The 12904-nt window shown below is 51.1% G+C and overlaps 1 protein-coding gene across 2 annotated transcripts in view; it reads right to left on the bottom strand.

Moving 5' to 3' along the window:
- Cpne5 (copine 5) overlaps window positions 1-12904 on the bottom strand; it is an 82640-nt gene that overhangs the window by 33474 nt on the left and 36262 nt on the right. The window contains exons 5-9 of one of the 2 annotated variants that reach the window (XM_038342913.1): window positions 12689-12728; window positions 12440-12516; window positions 7726-7785; window positions 5844-5894; window positions 5523-5586 (exon numbers count right to left, since the gene is read on the bottom strand). In XM_038342913.1, the coding sequence (XP_038198841.1) occupies window positions 5523-5586; window positions 5844-5894; window positions 7726-7785; window positions 12440-12516; window positions 12689-12728 (292 nt within the window). The remainder of the gene's footprint in view (window positions 1-5522; window positions 5587-5843; window positions 5895-7725; window positions 7786-12439; window positions 12517-12688; window positions 12729-12904) is intronic. The other variant, XM_038342914.1, reaches the window with a different exon arrangement.

The raw sequence follows: 12904 nt of genomic DNA, 5'->3' as shown, positions 1-12904 counted from the left end.
ACACCTTTAATCTCAGCACTTGGGAGGCAGAGGCAAGAGGATCTCTTTGAGTTTGAGACCAGTTTGGTTTACATAGTGAATTCTAGGCTAGCAAAAGCTATACAGTGAAACCCTATCTCAAAACAAAACAACTAAACAGTTAGGTACTAATTATACCAAAAAAAGATGTATATATGTACCCATTAAAAAAGTCACCCAAGCCAGGTGGTGGTGGCACATGCCTTTAATCCCAGCACTTGGGAGGTAGAGGCAGGCAGATCTCTGTGAGTTCCAGGCCAGCCTAGTCTACAAAGTGAGTTCCAGGACAGCCAGGACTATACAGAGAAACCCTGTCTTGAAAAACAAAGCAACAACAACAACAACAAAAAAAATCCAAATGTCAGTAACAGTGATTATCTTTGGGTAATTTTTCTGTGTCTTCCCGACTTGTACAGAATTAGCATGGTATTTTTCTTTGTTCTATTCCACATGTGAGAGCATGTGTATACTTGTTCACATGTGTGTAGGTACAGCTGTGCAAGTACATGTGCATACATGCTTGAGTGTGTAGAGGCTCGAGGAGAAGCTGATATTTGGCACCTTCCACAATCACTTTCCATCTTATTCTATGAGGCAGGTGTCAATCAAACCTACAGCTGGCTACTGTGGCTCCTACTGCTAGCTTGCTTGCTCTTGGGGAGGGGGGCTCATATCCACCTTCAGAGGCTGGGATGACAGGGTTGCCATGCCCACTAAGCATCCATGCAGAATCTGAGGATGTGAACTGTGGTCCCATTGTTTGTGCAGTGAGTGTTTAAACCACTGAGCCATCTCCCCTGGACTAATATGGTTAATGTGATATTACATACACATATATATTTTAGCATCAGAGATAGAGCCTTTGTTTTTTGTTTTGCTTTGATTTGACTAGAGAAATTATTTCTCAAACTAAGAAATTATACACTGTGTTTTAGGGAGGATGCTCATGTCTGTTCTATCATGGGCAACACGCCTTCCCTACACTTCAGCCTGAATGCAACTGAGTGTCAGGGGACCCACACCCCACACCCACTTTACCCCATGGTTTCCTCTTCCCTCTCTCCTTCCCTCCCATGGCTATCCTCCTCCAAAGTCTGCAGCAAGGAGAAACACTACCCTCAAGTCCCCTAGACTCCTTGGCTGGAAGGTTTCACAGAATCCAGCCCCTCACTGGGCATGGTGACGCAGCACACCTTTGATTCAAGCACTCGGGAGGCAGAGGCAGGAGGATCTCTGAGTTTGAGGCCATCCTGGTCTACAGAGAGTTTCAAGACAGTCAGGGCTACACAGAGAAACCCTGTCTTGAAACCCCACCCCCAAAAAGGGGTGGGGAAGGGAAAGAAAGAAAAGAAAAAGAACCCAGTCCCCCACCCCCACCCCCCGCCACCATCCCACTTGACTGGTCATCACCTCTCTCTCCTGCCTCTAGGCCTTTGGATAGACTGCCCGCTTCCCAGGGAGCTGGTTGCAAGAGCTTAGCTCCTACCTGCTTTTCCACACGGGCACATAATAAATTGCCCATGGATTTTCCTTCGGGACCAAGAATGTCGTGCAGCAGCATGTGTGATAAAAAAGGGGCAGCGGGTCAGACAGGATGGAGAGCCAGGGCAGAGAGGCTGGGATTGCAGGCTGGCGTTTCTCACACTAAATTAGAACAGCGGGCAGCGGGCAGCGGGAGTGAAACGCTGACTTGCTGACTTGAAACAAATGAATTCCTGAGCAGTCTAGAAATGGCTCACCGGTGGGGAGACCCCAGGATGCTGCAGTATGAAACTTGGATTTCCCACCTCTCATCAGGAGCCTGGAGGATGGGTACCAATCAAGATTATATAACAAACCAGAAAAGCCAAGGAGGCCCAGGCCTTCCGCTGCATGTGCAGCTGGCTCCCATCTCTCCGAATTTCACTCCCAATGCTCAAAGCTCGCTTCTTCACTGACAGCTAGAAGCCCGCAGAGCCTTCAGGGCCACCATCCAAGTTATCCTTATCTATTCTGGTTGAGACAGGGTCACACTATATAGACTAGGTTGGCTTGCAACTCAGAAATCTGCCTGCCTCTGCCTCCCAGATGCTGGGATTAAAGGTGAGCGCCACCATATCTGTCCCTTTCTTTTCTTTCTTTTTTAAATGAAAGAGAGCTGGGGATGTAGCTCGGTGGCAGATTGCTTGCCCACCCAGAGTGAGGTCCTGGGTTCAATCTCTAGCATAAGACATGTTTGTGAGCAAGAGCTTCAGGGAGCTGAGAACCTTGCAGGAATACATCAGTACCCCTGCTGAGCATGGGGAAATGTGGGCGTCTAGGGGGCTGGCCCTCACCCTGTCAACATAAGGGCCCCAACTGTATTTGCATCAAATCCGATTGTAAGAACCTTCTTGGCATTAATATTCTACATGAGCAAGGCTTTTCTTTTACTTACTAAAGTAAGCCTGTGTGTGACAGGCTGGCATCCACTCGATCCTTTGCTGTCCCTGGCCACCCACGCAGGCTCCAGGCTGAAGGCAGGAAGCCCCGCGCCTTGCAGACCCGCACCCCACCCTCTCCCTTTGATCCTCCCACCGAAAGCCGGAGTTGCAAAGCTGCTCACATGTAATTATTTTAATTCAGCCAGATGCTGAGAATTAGTGTCTTTTCCTTGCAAGGATTCTAGGGAAAGAGAGAATTCAGCCAAAGATATGCCAGAAGAAAAGGGAGCCGACAGCCTCTGGAGGGAGGGAGCCCCTAAACCTCCCCAGTGTGGGCACAGCCTCCAGCAAGAAAACTACTGTGTCCAAGGATGAAAGAGGGAGGAGGAGCAGGGAAAGGAAAGAAGAGGGAGGGGTGTTGGGGGATCCTTAGGTGGTAAAGGAAGATGTTCACAGGCCGCTGGGAAACCGAGTAACAGCGCCAGCCCACTAAGCTTGTCCAAAGTGACCTAACTGACGCTATTTAAACACCAAGGAGGAGGTCATTGCTGGGCTAAGAGCTCAGGGGAAACTGAATTTGGACCATCAAGTGATTCCCATACAGCCTTTCCTGAGGATGGATGGATGGATGGATAGATGGATGGATGGATATATATATATCCATATATATATATATATATATATCTCCACATATATATCCATATATATCCATATAATATATGTATGCATATGTATATATAATCTATCTATCTATCTATGAGGATGACAGTCACCATCCTCATCACCTTCATCCTCAACAGTTAAACCAAACTGCCCCACAGCAGGGGAACCTTGCGGCTCTTGCACTCAGAAACAGAAAAACATGCCCTGGTTCTAGGCCTGGTTCATGCAACAAGGCCCTCCTTTGACGCAGTGACCGTCATCACTAAACACTCTGCTGGACTTCCCTGGCTAGGCTCTTATCAGATCCTCAGTGCATACCAACCACAGCAGCCCTGCCCAGGGTGCAGATGCTGAGTGAGCCCGATTCCCGGCATCCTGGCCTCCACTAGCCAGCTAAACAGACAGGAAAGGCCACCACCGGGAAAGCAGCTGTGCCAGCATTCCTCTGGTCACCTCTCGACAGTCCATTCTGTTTCCACACAGAAGTACCAGGGACAAGGTTGTGACTCTACATCCTGCTCTAGAACAAGCTGCCTGGGTCCAAACCTCATCTCCTGGGTGACTGTGTGGCCAGGCTTCAGTCTCCTCAACCACCGAATGTCAGAAATGTCATACTACACAGGAAGACATAAACAAGTCTACATCTATGAACCATTAGTGTGGTCTAGAATCATCAAACAGGCCATGAGAAATAGCACGCTACCTACACAGAAGTGAGCATCCAGTTGTCTCCTCCACCCCGCCCATTGGAGGAAGGGACACTTGGCCTTTCTTCCTTTAGGGCAAGCACTCTGAAGCTGAGACATACCTCAGCCCCTTCTGGTATCTTCTAGGACCCTAGACATTGAGGAGATTTACAAAGCCACTCTTCTCCCCCCAAATATTCCTTTTTGGGAAATGTTGTTTAACATTAACATACTCTCTCTAATGGAACATTCTCATGTAGCTCTGGCTGGCCTTGAACTCACTATATAGCTGAGGATCACCTTGAACTTCTGATCCTCCTGCTTCTAGCTGCTGTGTGCTCGTATTACAGGCCTGCACCTCCATACTTGGCTTATTTGGTATTGTGGATGAAACCCAGGGCTTCACTCTTACTAAGTAGGCAAGCACTCGGCCAGCTGAAACCGCAAAACCTATGCTGATTCCTTTGTGTGTGTGTGTGTGTGTTTTATATAAGCGTGTTACATTTATGTCTATACAACATGTGCATACCTGATCCTCCAGAAGCTAGAAGAGGGCATTGGGTCCTCCAGGACTGGAGTTATAGATAGTTGTGAGCTATAGTGTGAGTGCTAAGAATCAAACCAGGGTCTTCTGTAAGAACAGCCAGTGTTCTAAACCACTATGCCATCTCTCCAGTCCCCCATGTCGATTCCTTTTGCTTGTTTTTTAAGATGGTGTCCCTCTAATGTATCCCTGGCTGTTCTGGAACTTGTTATGGAAACTCACAGAGATCTGCCTGCCCCCGCCTCCCAAGCACTGGGATTAAAGGTGTGCGACACCACACCTGGCTGATTCTTATTGTGTTCCACTATTGTTACCCTAAAAGGATTAAGGTTGTTCTGTCGTGGTCTTTCACATGCTGGGTACTGGTGGATGGCAGCTCTGATCCAGGCGGGTCAGGAAGTCTTGTTTCTCCTCCTTCCTACAGTCCCCGGGAGCCCTGTCCCCAAATACTCAGGCCTCTCTCCCTCCCAACCCCTCACTGGCCTCAGGGATGCCTGGTTTGGGTGGCCTGTGGGCAGAGCCCCGATCTTACAGTCAGCTGATCTTGAGTAGAGCCCAGGTGTGCTCCCTCTTGTCTCAGAGAGAAGCTGGAGTTTCCGGTGAAATGAGACTCTCACTCAAGTCCTTCCCCCATGCAGAACGAGACTCATCCCTTGACAGCGGTCAGCATCCTTACCACATTTTCCCTTTGTCGTCAGCCATCAGAGCCCTGACCCCTTTCTTGGTGCCGAGCCACCCCATGGGCCGCTGCTCCACACTCCTCCAGAAGAGTCGAAACCAAAGGCTGCCAGGATTGCAGACTCCTGGCTTCCCAACAGCCACACCCACCTGGGTTCCTATTCAGACCATCCACACACACTCACACTTATACCCACACACTCAGACATCTTCTCCCTCTGTGGAGCAGAGGGTGCCATCCTGTGCCAGAGGCAAAGAGAACAGTGACAACCGAATGCCAAGTGTGCCAGGCGGGGCTGGGGCAGTCTGGGCTGAAGGGCGTGTGTGTGATTGGACCCAGGAGCCTGGCTCTGTGGTGCAGCTGGTCCCTCGTGCCTCGGGTCTCACTCTGGTCAACTACAGGCTGGCATCTTCTAGCTCTGGCTTCTAGTCACAGTCTCATGCCAGCCGGGTCACGAGGAGCCCTGTCTACCCCGGCTCCCTCCAGGGATGGGTCATCCTGGATCATGGAGAGGAACCCCTGCTACTCACCCTACAGTTGCTCAGCTCCTCCGCAGACAGGATGATGGAGCCACACTTCTTCCCTGGGACACCACTGAGGGAGGAAAGACAAAAATGACAAGCCAGACAGGGACAGACCAACCTGACATTCCTGGGTCGGCCGCTCCCACGCCCGCCCCGTGCCATCCAGGCATCCTACCCCCAGCATTCCTGAGAACACCCCCAGAAGTGCCTGGGTAGTGTGGCCGAGAGAGCATTGTGTGTTGGGTCAGGCCCTCAGCCTGATGGCCCGCCCCCTGCTCCCAAGGCCCACCAGGGAGGTCTAAGAATGGCAACAGCACCCGGACTCACCCGGAAGCTTCCGGACCAGTGGTTCTGAAGCTTTCCATCCAAAGACCACTTCTGTGGGCAAAAGACCTTGTGGGCTAGCCACCCTGTACCCAGCTACCCAGGGTCCCCAGGTATTCCAGCTCTGAGCCAGTCAGCTTCACTAGGGAGGAGCAGCTGAGGGTGGGTTAGGGTCCTCACCATGGCTCTCGCCTGCAGCTACCTCCATTTGAATTCCTGGGACTGGGGTCTTCTGGGGCCAAAAGACACCCCACTTAGTGAGGGGCCATGCAGGACAAGGGACCATCCACAGCAGAGAAGCCTCTCCAGGAAGACGAGCTGGAGAGGGGATCTACTAAGGGTGTTCCACCACCTGTTCTCTTTTGGTGGAAGTGGGGGGCATGCCCCCAAGGACTAGCCCACGCCACTCTAAGGTTTGAGACTAAGTTGGGGGATCATAGGGTGACCGAGGGGGAGAGTCACGTGTGAGGCTGTGGGGCAGCTGTGACTAGGGTTCTGCCCCTGCGCACACTTGGGAGTGACACAGAATCTGCTTTCCAGACATGCACGCACAGGGCCCTGTGCAGAGAAGGCCCTCAACCGACCTCAGTCTCCCTCCCCGCAGCCTTGCTGCACTGCAGTGGGTCGCTGTGGAATCCAGACCCTGTCTCCTGCCCAGTCCAGGGCAGCAGCAGCGAGCTATGTGTGGAAGCCTTTGAGGACCACAGCTGGAGCTTCACCCAGCATCACTTTGGAGGGAGAGGCTCCCAGCAGAGGAGGGAGGAGAGAAAGAGAAGCCTCCTGGGGTTGAAGACACAGTCCAGGTTTCTCCAAACTGGGTGAGCAGATGAGGGGCCAACCCTGCCCCAGGCAGGTGGCGGTGCTGCAGCTTGGCCCCTACTCTCGGGCAGTCCTTCCCCACACGCTGGTCTGGTAGAGACCAGAATCCTCAGCAGCAGCTTCCTCCGCCCCTGGTTCTCCATCTGTTGCTCTGCCTTGGACTCCACCTTCTTTTTCTGGTCTTGCTTTCCCTCCTCTCTTGCTTCAGCCTGCTTCCACCAGCTTGGCCTTCCTCTCCCCACCTCCCTCCCTCCCTCCAGACTTGATCCCCCTCTTACAGCTGCTTATGCTCCCTCTCAGCTCTCTGGCATCTACTCTCCCCATAAACCAGAAGCCATGCTGGTCTTGAGCTGTAAGGGGGGGTGCACATATGGCTCCTCCAGGCTCTTTCCTTACATGCAAGCAGCGGGTGGGACTCCCTCACTCAGCCCCAAAGGTCCTAGGTCCACAGGGTATGAGAAAGAAACCAGGACGGAGATGCTCCTCAGGAGAGGAGAGGGAAGACCCATGGAGGGTCTGTGTTGGTCACGTTTTTTTTATGGGGCCAGCCAAAAGCACAAAGTCGGAGGGGGAACTGGAAGAAGTAGATGGCTCTCTGCAGCCGGTAAGCTATGAAAGAAGTGCATGTGTGTATGTGTATGTGTATGTGTGTATGTGTGTGGGGGGGAGGGTGGGACTGAGCCAAATCAACTCCATAGGGAAGAGAAGGCTAATATTTAATAGAGAAGCCATGGAGGAGGGAGAGCCAAGGGGGTATTAGATGAGGAAAGGGAGGAAAGAGGGAACTGAGAGGTCCCAGGCCCATCCACCCTCGACACATGACACTTGTTCGAATCCCTCCTTACTCCCTAAAGTCCCAAGAGCCACCAGGGCTCACAAGGCCCCACCTCTGGCCCGGACAGAAGAGGGTAGGCTGTCACCTTGGCGCCGGAGACCTTATGAAGGGACCCAGGACCCTCTGTCTTCCTACCCAGGGGTTAACAGTAGATCAGGAACTGGGCCCAGAGGCAGGTGAACTCTTTAGAACTGGCTGAATGCAGAAGGCCACAGCTGCATGGTGACCTACCCGTTAGACACAGCTGGCATAGGTTTGCCTGTCCGGGAGTTGAGGCTGAATGCTCCTATTCTGTGGAGACAAAGGAAGAGAAAGCCAAGCGTGAGCCCACGACCCCAGTCCTCATGGGCCAACCTGCAGATGTCTGGAGCCTCTGCCCCGGAAGTCACTAAAACAGGACCAAAACCCAGATCACAGAAGGGATACTTCCCAGACCTTTGGGTGAAACCCTGGGCAAGTCAGGCTACCCCTGAAGTGTTCAGAGTGGGGCCCCAGACCAGCGGCCCCAGCGGCTCCAGCAAATGTATCACATACATGCCTCAGGCCTACTCAGAAACCCTAAGGTGGAATGGGTTCCTCTGTTCCAGGTGACCCAGACACCTGCGGCAGGTGGAGACGGTCTCTGTCACATCACTGGGCCTCAATGACTTAAACCGTCCCTCCCACTCGCATGCTGAAGGCCCAAACCTCAGCACTCCATATGACTATATTTGGAGACAGGACCTTTAAAAGGGCTGGAGAAATGGCTCATCAGTTAAGAGCAAGGACTGCTCTTCCAGAGGAACCAAGTTTGGATCCCCTCTTTTGGGATCCAAGGGAACCTACACTCAAGTGCACACACCCACACACCAATATAGACATACACACTTAAGTAAAAATAATTATAAAAAACTTTTAAGAAAAAAAGGAGTTGATTAGGAGCTGAGGTCACGTGGGTGGGGCCTGACTGTCCACACACAGAAGGACAGGCTCCATGAAGATAGAAGAAGAAAAACTACGGTCAGCCCAAGCAAAGGAGAGCGGCCTTAGCAGACGTGACCTCGGTCTGCGCCTTGGACAGGGTGGGGTGGTACAGGCCCACAACTCTAGCATCTGGAAGGCTGAGGCAGAACAATCTCCATGAGGCTTTCCTGGGCTGTAGACGAAGACCCTGGTCCCCGACAGAAAAATCTCAAAGGAAGCTGTGTGTGGCAGTGCACGTGCAATCCCGGTCCTCAGGAGGCTGAGGCAGAGGATCTTGAGTTTGAGGCTGCCCTGTAGTGAGGCTCTGTCTCAAAACAACAACGTCCCCCTCTACCCTCAAACAGAACGAAACAAACCAGTGCAGTCATTCATTGCCTCATAGGCACAAGGCACTGGTTCTCGGCCCCTGTGGGACAGGCCTCTGGATGTACAAATCTCTTAAAAGGCCACTACGGTACTTGAATAGGAGCCACACTCATTCTGCCATATATTTTATTTTACTATTTATTTGTAAATAAGCAGTGAATAAATTTGTAAATAAACAGAATCTCATGTAGCCAAGTCTGGCCTTCAACTTGTGTAGCTGAGGATGGCCTTGAACTCCTCCTGCTGGGTTACTTGCACGCACCACCATGCCTGGCATCTCCTATATTTTAAGCCATCCTTAGGGGTCTTACGATACCTAACACAGAGTAAATGATCGGCATAGGCTGGCTGGACTGTATCATCCAGGGAATGGTGACCAGGGAGACGACGACAGCACACGTTCAGGAATATGAAGCCTTTTAAAAAGCATTTAGTTGATAGAGTACATGTATGTGGAGCCCATGGGCACCAAGGACTTCCTGCGCAGATTTCACCAGCAAAACATTGACCCTCACATCTGTCCCAGAATAGATGCCCAGTAAACAGGAGCTGCTGGTGGGGTTTAGTCATGAACGGCTAAACTTAGAAACACAAGACCTCCTGGGGGAAAGGACCTGCCTCCCCTGCAGCATTCCTGTGACTCCACGTTTCAGATCTTGCTTGTCCTTGGGCGCATCTTCTGTGGGGAAGACCCCTCCATCCCCTACCCAAGGTGGACAGGTGACAGTAGGCAAGAAATGGCCCTGTAACTGCTTAGGTGTAGACTCAGGTGGGAGCTGGGAGGTATAGGAGCAATCCTAGGCCTCTCCTCGGCCACAGGGAGTAGGAAGGCGATAAGAGAGGGCAATTGGGAAGGAGGATGATGAAAACGCACTATATGCATGTGTGAGACTGTCAAAGAGTAAATAACAATAAATTTAAAACATACAAATTCAAAATAAAGGCCCTGAACACTGCTATTGAACAAGAGCTAACTGGGATTTCTCCTGGGAAAATCCCACTTTTCCTTCTTCCCCTTTTAAATTTGTTTTTACTATTTTTAACTCGTATGTGTGCGTGTGTGTGTGTGTCTGCATGTGGGTGTGTGCACAAGAGACCAGAGGTGTCCAGTCCAGTCCCTTGTAGATGGCGTTGCACTTGTAAGTCACCTGGGGTGGGTGCTGGGGCAAAGTTGTGCACTACCACACACAGCTGCAGTATGAAGTTTTGGGCTTTGGGGTTTTTTGTAATTTTTCAAGATTTAATTTTACATAAATTGATGTTTTGCCTGCATGTATGTCTGCATGAGGGTACAAGATCCCCTAGAGCCAAAGTTACAGACAGTGGTGAGCTGTCATGTGGGTGCTGGAGATTGAACTGGGTCCTCCAGAGGAATAGCCAATGCTCTTAACCGCTGAGCCATTTTCCCAGCCCCGAAGTATGTGTTCTTAACTCGTGAGTCATCCTTCCAGTCTTGGGAACTGGATACAATTTTTGGGCCTCTTTAAATCTATAATTCGGGGCTGGCGAGATAGCTCAGTGGTTAAGAGCATTGCCTGCTCTTCTGAAGGTCCTGAGTTCAATTCCCAGCAACCACATGGTGGCTCACAACCATCTGTAATGAGATCTGGTGTCCTCTTCTGGCCTGCAGGCATATATGCAGACAGAATATTGTATACTTAATAAATAAATATTTTAAAAAATAAATCTATAATTCAAGTTGGGTGATGGTGGCGCTGAGGAAGCAGAGGTAGGCGATCTCTGTGAGTTCAAGGCCAGCCTGGTCTACAGAGTGAGTTTCAGGACAGCCAGGGCTAAACAAAGAAACCCCATCTTGAAACAAACACACAAACAAAGGATAATAAATCTATAATTTAGCCTTATCTACATAGTGAGTTCCAGGCCAGATCGTGCTACATAAAAAAGACCCTGTCTCAAAAAACAAAACAAACAAACAACTCCACAAGTAAAACCTTAAAATAAACAATAAACTAAAAACAACCAACCAAACAACAACAAATCCTTAAAAATTCTAAATGAAGTCTTCGTTGGTTTTGTGAGACACCTAAATGAACTGAGTAAAAGCGACTACTTCACGTGTTTCCACGACTTTCGAGCCTCCAAGGAAAAACGAGATCTACATTCTGCTCGTGTTTTTAGGAGTTATTTTATTTACGAGTGTATGTGCCTGTGTGTATGCATGCAGGTGCCTGGAGTCTGGAAGAGGACTTTGGGTCCCCTGGAGCTGGAGTGACAGGTGATCCTGAACCACCTGACACTGGTATGCCGAAGCGAACTCATGTCCCCTAAGGCAGCAAGCGCTCGTAACTGCTGAGCTGTCTCAGCCCCCTCCATACCGTTGCTGTGGTTAACCAGTTAAGGATGTGTTGGGGACTATCTAGCAAATGTGACTTTGCACCATCTGTGAGTGTGGACACACATGTGTGTGCCTGTGTGTGCCCAGAGGCTGATCTCTTTCCTCCATCACTATATAAGCCAAGGCATCGGGAGCCTGGAGCTTCGCAATTCTGTGTAACCAGCCAAGAGCCCGACCATGCCTCTGAGGCTGGGGTCACAGGCTGCCAAGTCTGTGGAGCTTGTGTGTGGGAATCTATTCTTCGTGCTCGAGTGCTTTTCCCACAACGCCGTCTCCCCATCTTCTTGTATCATATTTTTTGAAGAATGCCTCAAATTCTTTAAGCTCCAGAATCTCCAAAACTGAGTTTTTCTCCTGATCTCAATAAATGGTAGCTATTATTAATTTTCGGGGAACCCAGAGATGGGACTTTTGAGGAGAAAAAGAAACCTTTCTTGGGGTCCTGATTCTACCATGTAGTTGCTGGGGAGTTACAGGTAAGGGTCTAGGAGAGTCTGTTCCTTATACACACACACTTATGCACACACGCATACAGATAAGCACAGGTACACACACACACACACACACACACACACACACACACACACGCACATAGAAACACACCAGTTAGGAACTACAGTGTGAGGACAGAAACCTGGCAGAAGCCAGTGAGGGGTTCATGAACCCCCTCTCTCTCCTGCCTGCCCTGTGGCCTGGACATTTGTCCTGGTCTGTGCCGGCCCTTGCCAGGGCCCTGCCCCGAGGGCTTCCTCAGGAATAAGGACAAGCCATCCACAGCTGCTCAGAGGGAATCCTGGCGACTCCCCATCCTGCTCAGAGTGACAGCTCTCCTGTAGACTATCAGAGGTGGGAGGTGAGAAGTGTCCCTCTTTCCCCCCAGTTCCAGCCTGTTCTTAGCTCCAGCTCAGGTCTACACCTACACACCGTGGATAAGGGGAGAAATACGCTGTGCAAATAAATCCCAGGCTCAAATTTCAGCTTTCCCACTGCTGTCTGTGTGGCCTTGGATGTGTTACTTCCCCTGGTGTCCTCTGGTCTCTTACACAGTTAGAGAGGTGGGTTACAAACTGACGAGGTAGTTCTCAGTCATGGCCCCTCCCCCTCCCTGCAGAACGCAAGCTCTAACAGCCTGGACCTGCGCAAGAGGGCGGGGCCTGGGATCCCTCTCCAAAAGCCCTGGCTGTCTGTCTGCGGCCAACACCCGCAGACTCTCAGCAGGGTGGGAGCCACCTGGACAGGCTGTACCCCTTCTACACTTACGTGAGGGGCTTCTCCAGGCGGCTCCCAGAGGACCCCACGATCTCTCCAAGGGTGCAGAAGGCCTGGCCCAGGAAATCCTGCATACCCAGGGCAGAAGAGACCAGCGTCAGCCACCGCGTTCACAGCCACCCCACCTCCCTCACAACGTGCAGTCCTGGATACATGCTCTTTGAGTGAAGTCCAGGGCCCAGTCAGGTTACGGCATTTAAGAGAGCCTGGGCTTGCTGGGCAGTCACAGGCAGAACTCACGTGTTTAGATAAATCCGGGCTCTTGGAGTCCACATCGTATCTACAGGGAACACAGAGAAATGGTAAAGGCAGGCAGGGGAGATCCCACCAAACTCTGCCTGGGACCCTGAGTAGAGTCAGATTCCCCCCCCCACTCCCGAGCACTGGGACCCTTGGAGGCTCCTCCCGCCCAATCTCTGTGAAGACAGGTTGGAGACAGTCCTGTGGCTCTCTCTC

Source organism: Arvicola amphibius, chromosome 9 (assembly GCF_903992535.2).
Source record: "Arvicola amphibius chromosome 9, mArvAmp1.2, whole genome shotgun sequence".
NCBI lineage: Eukaryota > Metazoa > Chordata > Mammalia > Rodentia > Cricetidae > Arvicola > Arvicola amphibius.
This window is presented reverse-complemented; position numbering and strand designations above follow the sequence as displayed.